This window comes from Stomoxys calcitrans, chromosome 3, assembly GCF_963082655.1.
Source record: "Stomoxys calcitrans chromosome 3, idStoCalc2.1, whole genome shotgun sequence".
Lineage (NCBI taxonomy): Eukaryota > Metazoa > Arthropoda > Insecta > Diptera > Muscidae > Stomoxys > Stomoxys calcitrans.
This window is the reverse complement of record NC_081554.1, coordinates 163,974,151-163,992,521: the sequence shown is the minus strand read 5'-3', so window position 1 is coordinate 163,992,521 and position 18,371 is coordinate 163,974,151. Positions and strand designations below refer to the sequence as shown.

At 39.4% G+C, this 18,371-nt stretch overlaps 1 protein-coding gene across 1 annotated transcript in view; it reads left to right on the top strand.

Annotated features, from left to right (window-relative positions):
* LOC106091386 (zinc finger and SCAN domain-containing protein 22) overlaps positions 1-17,686 on the top strand; it is a 91,949-nt gene extending 74,263 nt beyond the window's left edge. Inside the window, exon 5 of the mRNA XM_059365174.1 lies at positions 17,052-17,686. Coding sequence (XP_059221157.1) covers positions 17,052-17,491 — 440 coding nt within the window. The 3' untranslated portion in view covers positions 17,492-17,686. The remainder of the gene's footprint in view (positions 1-17,051) is intronic.
* Positions 17,687-18,371: the final 685 nt, after the last annotated feature.

Below are 18,371 nucleotides of genomic sequence, written 5' to 3'. Positions count from 1 at the left end.
TAAGGTCTTGCGCCCATAAAAGGCGCTTTTATTCTCCGATGTCGCCAAAATTTGGGACAGTGAGTTGTGTTAGAACCTTCAACATCCTTCTTAAATTTGGCTCAGATCGGTTCAGATTTGAATTTGGCTGTCATATAGACCCATCTCTTGATTTAAGGTTTTGGGCCTATAAAAGGCGGATTTGTAGTCCGATGTCGCCGAAATTTGGAACAGTGAGTTGTGTTAGACTCTTCGACGTCCTTCTTCAATTTGGCCCAGATCGGCCAAGATTTGGATATAGCTGCCATAAAGACCGATCTCTCGACTTAAGGCTTTGGACCCATAAAAGTCGCATTTATTGTCCGATTGTGCCGAAATTTGTGACAGTGAGTTATGTAAGGGCCTTCGATATCCTTTTTCGATTTGGCCCAGATCGGTCTAGATTTGGATATAGCTGCCATATAGACAGATCCCTCGATTTAAGTTTTTGGGCCAATTAAAGGCGCATTTATTGTCCGATTTCGCTGAAATTTGGGACAGTGAGTTGTGTTAGAACTTTCAATACCCTTCCTTAATTTGGCTCTGATCGGTCCAGATTTGGATATAGCTGCCATACAGACGGAACTCTCGATTTATGGTTTTGAGCCCATAAAAGGCGCATTTATTGACCGATTTCGCTGAAATTTGGGACAGTGAGTTGTGTTAGAACTTTCAATACCCTTCCTTAATTTGGCTCTGATCGGTCCAGATTTGGATATAGCTGCCATACAGGCGGAACTCTCGATTTATGGTTTTGAGCCCATAAAAGTCGCATTTATTGTCCGATGTCGCCGAAATTTGGGACAGTGAGTTGTGTTAGACTCTTCGACGTCCTTCTTCAATTTGGCCCAGAACGGTCAAGATTTGGATATGGCTGCCATGTAGACCGATATCTCAATTTAAAGTCTTGGCTCCATAAAATGCGCATTTCACTGAAATTTGACACAGTGACTTATGTTAGGCTTTTCCATATCCGTGTCATATATGGTTCAGATCGGTTTAGTTTTAGATATAGCTATTGTACTTATTAATATTTGGTCCAATCGGAACATATTTCGATATAACTGCTGTGGGACATGAGGTACTCAATTTTCACGGGATTTTGATGAAAGGTGGTTTACATATATACCCGAGGTAGTGGGTATCCAAAGTTTGGGCCGGCCGAACTTAACGCCATTTTACTTGTTCGATGCATCAGATGGTGTCGTCCTCGGTGCGCCTGTGATGTACAAACAAACAATCCTCTGCATCCGGTTAAGTATTGAGCAGTAGCTGGACTTTGGAAACGCCGTCCATCAGACCACAGCACCATATAGCATTATAGATCGGAACACTGTTGTATATACCCAATGCATGACACGCGGTCTAAACCCCCACTTTTGAAAATGGCTCTCTCTCGCAGGTGTATAGAGTAACATTTGCCTTTCTTGCTCTTTCCAAAATGTTGGATTTTAAGTTCAATTTCCTGTCCAGCAAAAACACGCAGGTATTTTGCGCTTTCTGTAAATGGAACATTCTCTCCTCCCAAGGAGATAGGTTCCACTGTAGGCAACTTATATCTCCTGCTAAAAAGAACTTCTTCCGTCTTGCACGGATTTAAACCTAGACCAATTTCGGTAGCTCACGTCGCTGTTGCACTTAGAGGTTCCCTCTATGTAGCCGATTAGGTCGTAAAGGGCTGTTTCAGTGGATTTGGCTTTACTCTGTGCATGCTGCTGCCGCGACAGGGGATTTCCAGGGATTTTTGCCCTAAGATATATTTCTATCAACCTCTCAAGAGTTTTCAGCATAAAGGATGAAAGGCTAACAGGAAGAAAATCTTTCGCCTTCATGTGGTAGGATTTTCCTGCTTTCGGAATGAAAATTACTTCATGTCACTCAATCCCGCAGGTATATATGACATTCTGATACAAGCATAGTATATCTCCCTAAGCCAGAGAACCACTCTATCAGATACAGCTTGTAATTCAATCGGTGATACATCATCAGGGCTTGGCGACTTTAAGGAGTCGAAACTTCTTATCACCAAGAGGATTTTCGGCTCATACACAATTTCCCTTATAACCTCCGACGAATGACTACCAGTGACAACCTCTTCTGACGCCACATTGCCCTTTGGCGAATTTCCCAGGAAATGTGTATCAACGAGTAGTTCTAGTGTTTCCTTACTAGACATTGTCCATACATTCTATGGCTTCTGAATATACCCCACCGTAATAGGTCTTGAGGAAAAAATCTTCCTTTGTCTAGAGGCCTCACATGTACCCCCCACGGAGCTGCAGATTTCTAGAAGAAGAAAAACATTTAGACTTCTTTTTACAAGAATACAGTCTTTGTGTCTCCCATTTCCCGTAACCTTGAGTAGTTTAAATCCAGGAATTCTTAGTCCACGAACCATTCCTCCACACTCCCATGGTTCCTGGATAAGGACAACTTAAAATCCCGATGCCATCAGGAGGACCTTTAGGGCCGCCGAAGCGGGCTTACCATGGTGGAGATTTATCTGTAAAAATATGGAATTCATAAAAGTCATAAAAGCTTTATAATTTCTTACAAAATATCGTTCAACTGAAAATCACAAAAAAAAATTTCATACGAAATGTCATTAAAAAACGATTTCAGAAAAGCTTTTTTAATATTTAAAGACTTTTTTTATAAGAATTTGTTTTTGTTTTTTTTGTTGGTCTGTTTTTTCATAGTTCTTTTTGACAAAGTCTTAGAATTTTTACCAAAAATTTTTGAAAAATTGTTTCCCTACTTTGGCAACATTTATCGCTCTCTACATCTGTGTTAGTAGCTCTCCTCTTTCTCTCATCATCATCATGATAATCATCAGTTTGAACGCACGCACACACCCCACCACCGAGGAACAAAGTTGAATTGAGTACATAATGATATTGCAGGGACGTGATTGTTAAAACATTCGACCATTGGGATGTGCTTTGATTCCTTCAACAGATTTTTTGTTTTGTTGTTTTTGCCTTGCTCTCCTTCGAACCTAAACGAGAAATGGATTCATGCCATGGCCCCATTGTTGAGCTGTAGTTGGGTTGGTTCTTTGGGTAGAGGCAGTCTCGCTGTTTTGTTAATTTGGGTAGCTTTGCTTGGCCAGGCTTTTCTTGACTTGGTGTAATTACACAATGTTCTAAAAGTCGGGAGAGGGAAGTCGATAAGTGTGTGTATGTGTTAGTGTATAGTGAAGACTAGAAACGGGAAATGTTTGATAAAACACACAAACGTACTCACACACACACACATAAAAAGTGTAATCAAATACTCTATACATCAGAGTAAATCGTTGAATAGGGTTTACATGCGTATACTTCTAGTCTGGGATATATAAGGCTACATAAGGACAAAAGGTTTAAACGAAGCATGAAAAGGTTAAAAAAATAGATTAATAGTTTTTTTTGAAAATTTTTAATAGAAAATTTCATTTCTTATTGGAATATTTTAGAAAATGCTTTAAATTCAAAAGAAAACAAGTAAAAGCGTGCTAAGTTTGGGCGGACCGAATCTTGGGTACCCACCACCATTGATACCGCTTAAAATGTATCCTTATTGAATGAGTTTGTATTTGAATTATTTTGGTCTCAAGAAGTCATATCGAGATATCGGTACTTAAGGGCGGTTGTATCACCGTATTGATCGATTCGGATAAAACTTGGCACTGATGTTGTAAGTTATAAGATAGGTTTTTTGGGTCAAATCAGGTGAAAATTTAGGCTTCTAAGGGCTAAAGGAATCAAATCAGGGGATGGGTTTATATGTGGGCTATATCTGTTTATGGATCGATTCAGATCATACTTAGCATAAATACTAAAAGTCATAACACAAGCCTTTGATCCAAATTTAAGCCAAATCGGATGAAAATTTTGTCTTCCAATGGCTGAAGAAGTCAAATCAGGATATCGGTTTATATGGGGGCTATATCTGTTTATAGACTGATTCGGATTATACTTGACATGAATATTGAAAGTTATAACCTCAGACTTTGTTCCAAATTTCAGCCAAATCGGATGAAATTTTAGGCTTCTAAGGGCTTAAGAAGTCCAATACGGGGATCGGTTTATATGGGGGCTCTATCTATTTATAAACCGATTTGGATTATACTTGGCATGAATATTTAAAGTTCTTACCTAAGACTTTGTTCCAAATTTCAGAGAAATCGGATGAAATTTGAGGCTTCTTAGGGTTTAAGAAGTCCAATCCGGGGATCGGTTTATATGGGGGCTCTATCTATTTATGGACCGATTTGGATTATACTTGGCATCAATGTTGGATGTCGTAACTCAAATCTTTGTTCCAAATTCTAGCCAAATGGGATGAACATTGAGGCTTCTAGGAGCTCACTAAGTCAAATGGGCTAATTTAGACTTGAAGAGGTCCACTGCTTTGTGGCCATTGGCTAGAACAGATGTCTCCGTAATTGTGTAAGTCACGACAGGTCACTGTCCAATCGGAAAACTGACGGACTTAAGATTGCCAGCATCGACTTTTGCAGAAGCTGTGAGGACATCGAAGAGGAAGAGACTATAAAAGAACTTCTGCCTATGTGTCCCGAACTAGCAGTCAAAAGGAGTTCCACTTTAGGTTTTTATTTCTTGATTTAGCGGTTGTGAACATTCGAAAGTTAGTGGGTTTTTTAAAGCGATCTGGTTGGTTCAACGGTAGGAACTAGAAGGCATCTTCCTCCTTCTGTTGCCGTTACAATAGACGAAAACGTCTAAGTGAGTCTGATGGCAGACTGCCACTTAAACCTTACCCAACCTAGGGGCGAGTTATGAAAAACAATTAAGGATTTTGTATTAGCACAAAATTCCTAACATAGATTGTCCATCTCAAGGTTACTTTTCATTCCCACCACCATAGGATGGGGGTATACTAATCTAGTCATTCCAATTGTAACTCCTCGAAATATTCGTCTAGGACCTCATAAAGTATACATATTCTTGATCGTCCCGAAGTTCTGAATCGACCTAGCCATGTCCGTCCGTCCGTCTGTCGAAATCACGATAGAGATCGAACGTGTAAAGCTAGCCGCTTGAAATTTTGCCCAGATACTTAATATTGATGTAGATTGTTGAAGATTTCAAATGGGCCATAACAGTTCCGATTTGAATATAGCTCCCATATAAACCGATCTCCCGATTTGACTTCTTAAGCACATGGAAGCCGCAATTTTTGTCCTATTTGGCTGAAATTTTGCATGAAGTGTTCTGTTATGACTTTCAATAACTGTCCGAATCGGTCTATAACCTGATATAGCTTCCATATAAACCGATCTCCCAATTTGACCTCATGAAACCCTGGAAGCTGCAACACACTGTGATAAATTTCGGCGAAATATAGGACGATCTGGACTACATTAGGCACAGATGTTAAGGGTTTAAAAAAAAAAAATCACTGTACCAATTGTCGTCAAAATCTAATAAGAAATTCGAGTTTTATGGTTTTTAAGTAATAAATCTGGCCATCAGCTATATGGGGCATATGTCAAGATATATTGGGTTGCCCAAAAAGTAATTGCGGATTTTTTAAAAGAAAGTAAATGCATTTTTAATAAAACTTTGAATGAAATTTAATCAAATATACTTTTTTTACACTTTTTTTCTAAAGCGAGCTAAAAGTAGCAGCTGATAACTGACAGAAGAAAGAATGCAATTACAGAGTCATAAGCTGTGAAAAAATTTGTCAACGCAGACTATATGAAAAATCCGCAATTACTTATTGGGCAACCCAATAGTTTAATGTAAACACCTTCGCCTTACATTTATGATTTTTATCTAAAGCCTTGCACAGACTATCTTTTTGTACACATGCAGGTTAAGTTCGAAGATGAGCTAAATCGGCCTTTATATAGCCCCCCCATATAGACTGATATGCAGATTTAAGGCTTTTGTTCATTAAGCCCACTTGTATTATCCGATTTGGCTCAAAATTTGCCAGAATGTGTTGCGTTACACTCCTTGAGATTCGTGCCCTAAATGGTTCAGATTGGACCATATTTGGATATTGCTGCCAAATTGACCGATCTCCCGATTTGAGGTCTGGGGCCCATAAATGGCTGTCATATAAACCGATCTGGGATTTTGACTTCTTGAGCCACTTGAGGGCGCAATTATTATCCGATTTGGCTGAAATTTTGCATGAGGTATTTTGTTATGACTTTTAACGATTGTGCTGATTATGGTTCAAATCGGCACATAACCTGATATAGTTGCCATATAAACCGATCTGGGGTCTTGACTTCTTTAGACTCTACAGAGAGCAATTCCTACCGATGTGGCTGAAATTTTGCATATATTGTATTGATATCACTTCCAACAACTGTGCTAAGTATGGTCCTAATCGGTCCATAACCTGATATAGCTGCCATATAAACCGATCTGGGGTCTTGACTTCCTTAGCCTCTACAGGGAGCAATTCCTATCCGATTTGGCTGAAATTTTGCATATATTGTATTGATATCACTTCCAACAATTGTGCTAAGTATGGTCCTAATCGGTCCATAACCTGATATATCTGCCATATAAACCAATCTTGGGTCTTGACTTCTTGAGCCTCTAGAGTGCGCAATTCTTATCCGATTGGAATGAAATTTTGCACGACGTGTTTTGTGATGATATCCAACAACTATGCAAAGTATGGTCCTAATCGGTCCATAACCTGATATAGCTGCCATATACACGGATCTTGGGTCTTGACTTCTTGAGCCTCTAGAGGGCGCAATTCTCGTCCGAATTGGCACACATTTTGTACAACGGCTCCTCCCATGGCCTTCAACATACGTGTGCAATATGGTCAGAATCGATCTATAGCTTGATACAGCTCCCATATAAACCGATCTCACGATTTCGCTTCTTGAGCCCCGAATCGGACTATAACTTGATATAGCTGCTCCTCCGTCCTTATGCATTATACTTTGTTTGCCTAAAAACAGATACTGCGCAAAGAACTCGACAGATTCGATCAAGGTGGATTCGATTCGGCCCGGCCGAACTTAGCAAGCTCTTACTCGTTTTCAATAATATTTGTTTGGATTTCGTTTTTAATATTTTTTTATTTTTTTTTTTTTTGCTATTTTCTTGGTTCCCTCCCATTGTCTATATAGCATTTTTGTCCCCAGTGTTCTTTTTTACTCATCTATGTGATTTTTGTCTTTTTCTTCCTTGTGCTATGTCAAATCTTGATTCAACTCCATAGATGAACTCTTTAGTAGTAGTTTCTGGCAAGATATCCTTGCCATGTAGTCATGACATGGCTATGTTTTCGTTTGCCTTTACAGCTGGGTTTCATTTCTCCCTTCCCTCCCTCTGCCTTTCTTTCCCTCTCTTTCAATTGACATCTTGCACATAGTATGTTTTCTAAGCACGTCCATATGCTAACGGCCCAGATAACGTCACGTACCATGGCACAGATTATATGAAGGGAGTCAAAAATGGAACATGAAGTTTCTCCCCCAGTGCTGCTGTTGTATAAGTTTCAAATCCAAAGCAAAGTTTTCGTTTTTTTATTATTTAGCACAATCTGTAAGATAGGGCATACTAAGACAAAGTTATATACACAAACAAATACACATGCACATACATACTATATGCCATTATCATTTTCTTTCTCCAGTTTCTATGGTCTAAGTAAATCTACTGTGAGTCATGTACCATACCCGTGCCAAGTACTTTATTCCCTGCCTAGCAATGTTTGTAGTGGTTGCTAAAAAATAATAGATTTTCTTCAAATCTTTGCTATTCCTTGTTTAGTTTTTATATCAAAGTTTATATTGTCTTATTATTTTTCGCGTTTTCCATCTCATCTCTTGAAGTAAAGATTTTTCTTTTTGATTTTTTTTGCCCAACCAAAACTGAGTTGATGCGGTTGAGTTGTTATATTTTGTTATATGGCTTGTGTTTTACTTTTATTCTTAGAATTTTTGTGATTTTTATACTCATCCACAATTCCTTGGAGATTTTCCCTAAAATGTAAAAGAATCGTTTTAAGTAGCACTGCTATGATTTTTCTTGGTTGGAATGAAGTGGAAAGTAAATAATTGTAGGAAAACTCTAGATTGAAGAATCAAATGGGTATGAAATGTTCAAGGCAAAACTGCTTTAGAGCGGTATAAGCCATGTCCTCAAGTATTATTTACTGGCTTCACTTAAGATTCCATTTTGTTTAAGATCATCCTTTAAGAACATCCTTTAATTCATCTTTCTGTTCTATATGGAAGTCTTTCATAACGATAGGCCTGCTGTATTCTTAGCAGGGGCCTTTCACAACTTTCCCCGCCTCATATTGAACTAGTGGCGCCATTTTTCGTTTCCGGTGGCAATACCTTCAAGCCATTAGTCAAACTCAGAGTAGGTTCCCAAGCATCATGATTTTCTGCGCTCTTTCTCCAATTTTTGACAGATAGTTTCGCAATGTTTTGAATTTTTCGTTGAAGTTTTCCTATCTCCCTTCTGCGTTTACCATCACGTTCGTTTCCAAATGTTTTCTTAGCTCAAGCTTCTACTCACCAACTTAAGGGTGGTTAAAGATAATCGTTTTTAGCCCAGTCCGCATTTGCACCCAGTTTTCTTACGGTTTTATTTAAACTTTCGAGTTAGTTTCTCTCTTGTTTAGAATACTTTCCCCTTAAAATTGTTCGACATGGATCGATATCAGTGACAGGCAAGTACACTCACACTATTGCAATACGCACAAAAACATAACCCCATGGGCTTGGAAATAACGTGCACAGTAGCACATGTGCTCAGCATCGGTTAAAACACCTATCTTGTCAAAGGGTGTTCTCGAGCACCAAATTTTCTTTTCTGAAGAAATCAATTTATTCACGTAGTGTTTTTAAAAGGTAGAACTTCCTGTTTGGCAACAAAAAAAATTGCGAATGGGTCTTTATCCAAAATAAATGGCCCAGCAGATCACGGGATGTCCTGAGCCCGCTTTGAAAAAACAAAATTAATTTTTTGAACTTTGGATTCGGAGATAGAGCTCTCTCTATATCCACAGGCATCAGCGTCTAGAGAGAGAGAGAGAGAGAGAGAGAGAGAATGAGAGAGAGAGAGTTGTATCTCTGAATGCCCCAAACAATTTCCCCATTTTTTTAGAGCCGGTTAAAAACAACGGGATCTAGGTGTCAGAAATGATTTTTTGGGCGGGAACTATCCCTTTCCCTTTTGGGCGGACACTGTCCCCTTCATCATCTCCAGGATGAGTGAGCCGATTGAAGCAAATTATTGTTTGCTTCTTCATATTAACCCCAAAAATGTGAATCAGATATAAATGTATGAGGTCATACCGCCGGGGGAAGCTCCCTACTGGAAAACCCCACTCAAATTGACATTTGATATGATCATGAGTGGCAAAAGAAAGGTGTTTAGGAGTATGATACCTTCATGGGGTTCAGTACTTGCAGGGCCACCCAACTCCCAAATGAACCTCCAAACGTACATTAGGGCAGATTGAGATATTGTGGGCTTTAAATCAAACGTCTTTGGGAAAAGTGCATGCATCCGATATCTTACTTTGGAGCCTCAATCCCATGGCAGCCGGTTGTACGTACCGGATAGACCCCATGGAGTTTTCCATTGGCAAGGGCTGCCGCCTCAGTGTACAACACACTGCTAGAATAACAACAACAACTTTGGAGCCTATTGTCTGGGGGTTGCCCATCATCAAAAGGACCATCACACGGACATGTTAGTCCAAAAAGACAGTATGAGGCTTGAATAAAAGGATTTTGGGAGAAGATCATAATTCTGATACCCATATTGTAGCCAGATGTCGGGTGGGGCATACACCTCTAAAATATTCGTAATCTGATAAAATGGTAGAAAGTACAGTACTATTAAATTACCTACGAACATTCCATTAAGGAACAGGGGATACATCTCTCATATCAATGAGTGCAGTCCGATTAATGTTTAAGCTCAATTTTTATGCCGAGTCCGGGCTTTATTTTTTATGCCGAGTCCGAACGGCGTGCCACATAGCGACACCATTATTAAGAAAAATTTTAAAATGGCAAAATACCTTATAAATGTAACCAGCCTTAGGGGCACAACCACCTCTGAACATTTTTCTGGTGTTCGCGTTGTGATTTGAACCCAGGCGCTCGGCGTCATAGGCGAACATGTTACCGTCTGCGCCACAGTGGCCTCCAAATACCAATTTGATAATAATATCTGGGATAAAGTGTCTGACGAAAATATAGACCGACTAGAATAGTGGAATACTAATCTGATGTTCAAATTTGGCGCCAATTGTATGGGCCCACCGCCAAAAAGAGCGCCAATAGTAAGTAAATTTATCGGGAAAATGCAGAAATTAATGAATCTGATCTTAAAGTTAACGGATTACCCCTTAAAATACCCCAAAACTGATATTCAAATCGTTAGAGGCAATCTGGGACCCAAATGAATGGTCAATGGTCTATGGAAGTACAGTAACAATTTGGAAAATACGGAGCTCAAATCAAATCATTAGGAGAAGAGCATAAATCTGATATCCTTATTTGGGAACAGGTGTCTGAGGGCCGCCACATTATCAAAATACCTCAAAACTGATATGTAGGTCTACAAATAGTATATGGGACTTAAATTTGGATCCACTCTCAAAATGGACCAACAAACGGATGTGTGGGTCAATCGGGAAGATATGGGGCTCAAATCAAATCTTCAGGAAAAGAGCATGAATCTGATGTGCACATTTTAAGCCCATGCAAGCCGAAATTGTTATCCGCCATGGCTGAAATTTTATACAGTGTGTTTTGTTGTGATTTTCAATACCCAATGCTTAGTATGGTTCAAATCAGTCTTTAACCTGATGAAGCTCCCATTGTAACTGATCTCCCATTTTATTTCTTAAACCCATGGAAGCCGCAATTGTTAACCGATTTCGCTCAAATTTTGCATAAAATTTTGTAAAAAAATAGAGTTTAGAAAATTTTTTTGTTTTTTATTTTTCAAGAACATGAAAATTTTTAAAGTCTCTGGTTATCTATTTAACTCTCTTGCTTTTCTCTGCACATTCGACTAATTTTCTGTGGTAAAAGAGAAACCATATGGCCTTTCAAACCCACCATCATCCATTTAAAGACAAACCCCAAAATTTACAGAAATCAACCACACAAAGTTCAAACAACCAAACACCCCCAAGAAATCTAACCCCCCATAATAGGCATAGCTTTAAAATAATTTTCATTTCCCTTTCCTCGAACAAAAAAAAAAGAATTTTATTTTCTCTTAAAGTTTTTCCTAAACTCTGATGGTTAGAAAAATGTTTTGTGGTTTCTGTGGTTAAATGTTTCTTAAATTTCCTCATTGCTTCCCTATCAAGGATAACTGCCTTGAAATTTTTATTTAAATACAAATTTCTGTGGAATATTTTCCATGTCAGAGGGAGATTCAAGTACAGACATTTACAGATTTACAAAATGAAAATCCAACAATGAACTACGTCATAGTGGAAGCTGCCATGATTTTATTTCTTCCTTTTAAGGGCTGTGTTTTGTGAAAAATGTTGCGGAGTTGGGGGTTTGGGGATGTCTGCTTTGTGCAACAACAACTCCAACAACCCAACTAAAACAAGGAAAGAAATCATTTTTTATTTATTCCTTTTTAGGTTTTTATGATTGCCATAAAAATTCTTTTGCGCTCTTTTTATTTTGAAATTATCTACGGATTTGTGTTAGAAAGCATTTGAAGCGTTAAGCCTAATGACGATATAAATTTGGTCGTTGTTTTGCTTTTTTTGGTAAGGGAAGATTGCGAAGATTTAAGTTCTTCTTGTAAAGAATTGCCAGAGTTTGGTATATTTTCATATTTTTTGCTAAGAGAAAATAAAAGCTTCCCGGGTGAAAAGTAAAAGTTCTTGGAACTCATGAAGTAAATTGGAAATATATATTTGTATATGGGACCCATGCCTAGATGGGATCCGTCATATTTCTTGTGGGAGCCTTCCGTAGCGTTAAGCGTCATAGGCGGGCATACATACCTCGTTGTTGGCCTCCAACGAGGTTAGTATATCCGCCTATGACGCTTAACTGGAGAGAACATCAGAAAATATTTACAGCGGCGACACTTGTGAGGTATTATGCCATGTAATAACTTCTCACCAAAGAGGTGTCGCACTGAGGCACGACGCAGGAATAAACAAGTAAAAGCGTGCTAAGTTCGGCCGGGCCGAATCTTATATACCCTCTACCATGGATCGCATTTGCCGAGTTCTTCTCCCGGCGTCTCTTCTTAGGCAAACAAGGATATAAGAAAAGATTTGCTATGCTATTATTATATTATTACATGTTTGAGACCTGTGTAAAATATCAGCCAATTCGAATAAGAACTGCGCCCTTTGGGGGCTCAAGAAGTAAAATAGAGAGATCGATTTATATGGGAGCTGTATCGGGCTATAGACCGATTCAGACCATAATAAACACGTATGTTGATGGTCATGAGAGAATCCGTCGCACAAAATTTCAGGCAAATCGGATAATAATTGCGACCTCTAGAGGCTCAAGAAGTCAAGACCCAAGATCGGTTTATATGACAGCTATATCAGGTTATGGACCGATTTGAACCATACTTGGCATAGTTGTTGCATATCATAATAAAACACGTCGTGCGAAATTTCATTCCAATCGGATAAGAATTGCGCACTCTAGAGGCTCAAGAAGTCAAGACCCAAGATCGGTTTATATGGCAGCTATATCAGGTTATGGACCGATTTCAACCATACTTGGCACAGTTGTTGGATATTATAACAAACCACGCCGTGCCAAAATTCATACCAATCGGATAAGAATTGCGCACTCTAGAGGCTCAAGAAGTCAAGACCCAAGATCGGTTTATATGGCAGCTATATCAAAACATGGACCGATATGGCCCATTTACAATACCAACCGACCCACACTAATAAGAAGTATTTGTGCAAAATTTCAAGCGGCTAGCTTTACTCCATCGGAAGTTAGCGTGCTTTCGACAGACAGACGGACGGACGGACGGTCCCTTATCAATGAGCTTAAATTTGGATCGAATAGTACTCAGCAATATGTGAGAAGTTTGCCCTTACTCCTTAATGAAGTTTTCGTGGGTAAATTTACATTCTTCGTGTGAGTATTGAAGAACATAAGGATAAGGTACACAATGATACCTCTAGTCGTTCAACAGGTCAATTGAAACATGTAAAAGCGTTCTAAGTTCAGCCAGGCCGAATCTTGAGAACCCACCACTGTGGATTCTGCTAAAATATGGGAGCTATATCTGATTATAGATCGATTTGAATCGTACTTGGTACAGTTGTTGGAATTCATAACAGAACACCGCATGCACAATTTCAGCCAAATCGGATAAAAATAGCGGCGTGTAAGGGCTCAAGATTTCAAATCGGGAGATCGGTTTATATGGGAGCTATATCAGGTTCATGACTGATTTGGACCCAACTTGGCACAGTTGTTGGAAGTCATAACGGTCATAACAAGTTTTCAGCCATATCGGTCAAAAATTGCGGCTTCCAGGGGCTCAAGAAGTCATATCGGAGATCTGTTTATATGGAAGCTATATCCAAATCTGAACCGATATGGCCTATTTGCAAGTATCTGTGCAAAGTTTCAGGCAGCTAGTTTATCGCATTCGACCGCTATCGTGATTTCGACAGACGGACGGACGGACATGGCTCGATCGAATCAGAATATATATGTACTTTATGGGTTCGCAGATCAATATTACGAGGTGTTACAAATGCAATGACTAGATTAGTATACCCTCATCCTATGGTGGTGGTTATAAAAAATGTAACCTCGAAAAAGAAAATCTAAGTCAGGAATTCCGTGCTACTTACAAAATCCTTAATTGTTTTCCATGCTACACCCCTAAGTTGGTTCATGTCTGGTATTGTGCCCCACCTAAGTGCTAGTATTTGTGTGACGCGAAAGCCAGGCAATGACAAAGGATATGCTTCAACGTCTTATCATCTTCCCTGCTTGCCCTACACATGCTATCACTCGCTGCACCGATTTTACATAAGTCAGCTCGTTGTCCTATGTGTCCCGTTATGATACCAATCGGTATACTGAACTCTTTCTTACTTCGTATCAGTAATAGCCTAGTCTTTTCACGATCTGGATGCCCCCGTAGAACTTTCGCCATTCTACCAGCCAACATAAGTGAGCTCGTAGTCCTATGTGTCTCATTATGATGTCAATAGCTATGCTGACCTCCTTCTTACTTCCTTTCATTAATAGCCTCCACTTCTCACGATCTATAAGCCCCCATAGTATTTTCGTCGTCCTACCGACCGTTTCTCTGTTCCACAGTGTTGCATGGGCATTCTTCGCCCACGCCCTTAACTCGGACTGCGTTAAACCGAAAGACTTGGGGTTAACCAAGTTTATTGACGGCAGTCCTCTGGCCTTCAACGCCAAATCGTCTGCCCTTTCATTCCCTCTTACTCCGTTATGACACGGTACCCAAACAATGCGGATTTTGCCATCCTCAGAGAAGGCTTTAATCTTCTTCTTACACTGCAAGACTGTTTGTTACCTTACCGTCTTGGTTTTTATTGCTCTTATGGCAATTTTACTGTCCGTAAAGATGTTCACACTCACACCACCTCACGCATTGCGTGATCGACCGGATCTCCGCTTGTAGGACCGTATTATTGTCAGGCAGTCTAAAACAGATCTCAGTCCCTAGGTTCTCAGTGGAGAATCTCAGGCCCGCTCTGTCCTCTAGCTTTGATCCATCCGTGTAACATGATCTTCCAATTGGCAATACTAGGGTTCCGCCAATCCAACACTATGCCGCTGGCAGAAGTGCCTCGTACTCGACTTCAAGGATTATCTCAACTTCCAACTACTGTGCTAAATGGTTTACAACCTGATAAAGCTGCCAAATAAACGGATCTCCCGTTTATACCTCTTGAGCCTCTAAAGGGCTCAGTTCCTATCCGATTTGGCTTAAAATTTGCACAACGACTTCTCCCAGGATATTGGCAACATGTGTGTCAATATGGTCTGAATCGGCCCATTATGTAATAAGGTTCCCATATGAACCGTTCCCTGGGTTTAAGACCTTGAGCCCCTAGAAGGCGCAATTCTTGGTGAAATTTTGCACAATGAATTCTAATTTGGGATCCAATAGCCAAACCAAATATGGCCCCAATCGGTTCATAACTTGGCATAGCTCCAAGAGCGCAACCATTGTTATCCATTATCCTTTGTTAGAGATATCGGCCAAAGAACTTGCCAAATGCGATCTTAGGTGGAGGGTATATTAGATTCGGCCCGCCCGAACATAGCACACTTTTACTTGTTGTACCTAAGGCGAAACTTTAGAAGCTTTCACTTTCCGAGATTACCATTTGCGCTCAAACTAGCTTCTCTCTACAAAAAAGCTTCTCTTTTCAGTCAAAAAAAAAAAAATTAAAAATGTTCTGTGTGTGGGAATGTGTCTATACCATTGACAAGCATTCAATTGCAATTATGGACATGCCCATGGACTTGCTTGGGATTAGTTTGTTGTGTGCTTACACATTCGTACACAGTAATGTGTACGCACACATGGGATGTTACGGAGGCCACCGCGGCGCAGAGGGTTCAAACGCCGCACGCCAGGGTTCAAATCCCCTGGAGAATATTAGAGAAAAAACTTCAACGGTGGTTATCCCCTCCTAATGGCAGCATTTGTGAGATATCCTGCCATGTTAAAATTTCTCTACCAAGTGGTGTTGTTATGCGACACGCCGTTCGGACTCGGCTTCAAAAAGGAGGCCCCTTATCATTGAGTTTAAAACTTAAATCGGACTGCGCTCATTGATATGAGAGAAGTATCGGAGGCCACCGTAGCGCAGAGGTTAGCATGTCCGCTTATTACGCTGAACGCCTGGGTTCGAATCCTGGCGAGAACATTATGAAAAATTTCAGAGGTGGTTATTTCCTCCTAATGCAAGCGACATTTGGGAGGTACAGTGTCATATGGCATGGCAGCCATGTAAAAACTTCTCCACAAAGATGTGTCGCAATGCAGCACGCCGTTTGGACACGGCTTTATAAAGGAGGCCCCTTATCATTGAGCTTAAACTTGAATCGGACAGCACTAATTGATATGTGAGAAGTTTGAGCCCGTTTCGTAATGGAATGTTCATGGGTAAATTTGCAAATTTGGATCCCCAGTTTCTTATTGGAATGTTCATGGAAAATTTAGTAGTTAGTAGTGCAGAATAATGTGCAGTAGTGTGAGTATTTTTGCTTCTCACTGGTCTATACGCTCAAATACTAACCCTCTCTCTAGTAAGAGAGAAACAAGAGAATAATTATGGGTCCGGTAAACGAATAATCGTTTGTGGCTATCGAAGCACTTTTGCGATTAAAGAGTTTTTGGTTTTAAAACAAAAGATAGGCCCTTTCACCGTGGGCGAAATTGCTTAAAGTTTTACAATAAACAAAGTTAGCGATACTACATTTATGGCTAAAATTTGTTATATTAAAGCTAAACGTAAGACAGTTACAATAAAACAAGAACTTTGTTATAAAAGTATTTTGTTTGTCCCAAACGTTTGAGTTTTTGTGTGTGCAAAGTCGCAAGCATCAGGATTTTTTCATTGGAAAGAAAAATGTTTTTGACAGGCGTACGGACGGACATGGCTAGACGGACATCTACCTTTAAGTACCTCCATTCAATATTTCAAATGAATTTTTAAAAAAACCGCACCTCCATCCTATGGTGATTGTTATACAATTTTATTGTTTTCATCCCTCCTCTCTTATGTTAGTTTTTATTGTTCTTAACTCAAATTTATTGATTTCTTTGAAAACATTCAACATCATTTCAGATTTATTTCCAATATCATCAAAAGGCTCTGAGATTTTTATTTTTCTCCACCTTTCACACACCCATCTTTTCACTACCATATCAAATATAAGATTTACTTTGGTTTTTTCGATGTGGCAAAATTTAAATAATAAATGAAATTTTATTCATGACCTATACACTCTACTCACATTTCTCTTTTTCTTCGTTTTTTCTTTCATCTTTCAGGCGAGAAACCCCACAAGTGCCAAGTTTGCGGCAAGGCCTTCAGTCAAAGTTCCAACCTCATCACCCACTCACGCAAACACACCGGCTATAAACCATTTTCCTGCAAGCTCTGCCACAAAGCTTTTCAACGCAAAGTGGATTTGCGACGTCACAAGGAGACGCAGCATACAAATTTAGGACCTCTCTTAGAGCGTAATATGGGTAAAGTGGAATTTTTGGCCGCAGCCTCAGCGGCGGCGGCAGCAGCTGCCGCCCAGAGTGGGCAAAATGAAAATGGTCTACACAACAATGGCCCAACAGCGGCAAATCATGGAGGTTTAACATCTTCACAAGCTTTGGGTGGCTCATCGGCGCATCCCTCACATGCAGCCAACAGCAATGCAGCCTTAAATGCTCAGCTAACCGCTATGAATTGCCAAAAAGTGTCCTTGTTGGTATAACATCATCAACAACACCATCATCAGCAGCAGCAGCATATTGAAGCAAATCCTCATTCTCAATTGTTGTTGCATGCAAATCAAATGCCAACATCTAATACGCATTCACATCAAACACATCTGCATGCTGCGAGTCATAGCAGCAGCTCGGGTGTCTTATCGGCATCCGCAACTCCTCATACTCATAGTCATACACATCATACTCAATTGTCATTAAGCAGGCCAGAACAACGAACATGTGCAATATTGAATACCGCTGTTATAGAAAAAACACAAAATTTTAATTTATTTATAACATAAACTGTTAGAAAAAAAATCGTATAAAAGTGAAAAAAGGGAGAAGGAAAAGCAAAAACAAAAAGTGGCTAAAAATCTGGGAAACATTCTAACAAAATTCTCTTACAAAGCACATTGCTATTACATCCCGTCTTTTTAGTATGATGCTTAAGGGGGCTTCACATTATGTGACTGTATAAATATTTGTATCATATGGCAACATTTTTGCTTCTTATTTTATATCAGAAATGGGATTGACCGATTTAAAAAAAAAAAAAAAAAAAAAAAAAAAAAAAACATAAAATGTTACCATGTGAACCCCCATATATGAGTCGTGACATCCAACATTCCAAAATTAAGAGACCACTTTTAAGATTACATTAATTTGCTTATATAATCAAATGATTACTACATATGAAATCCTCCAATGAAACCATAATGGTAGGTTTACATCCGGTGCTAGTTTAAAATTGTATGGTTCCTACACTTGAATCCTCCATATTTAAAGGTGCGTTTACATCCAGTGTTAAAAAATTCTAATTCTTAATTCTTGTGTGTGACTGTATAAATATTTGTATCATATGGCATAATTTTTGCTTCTAATTTT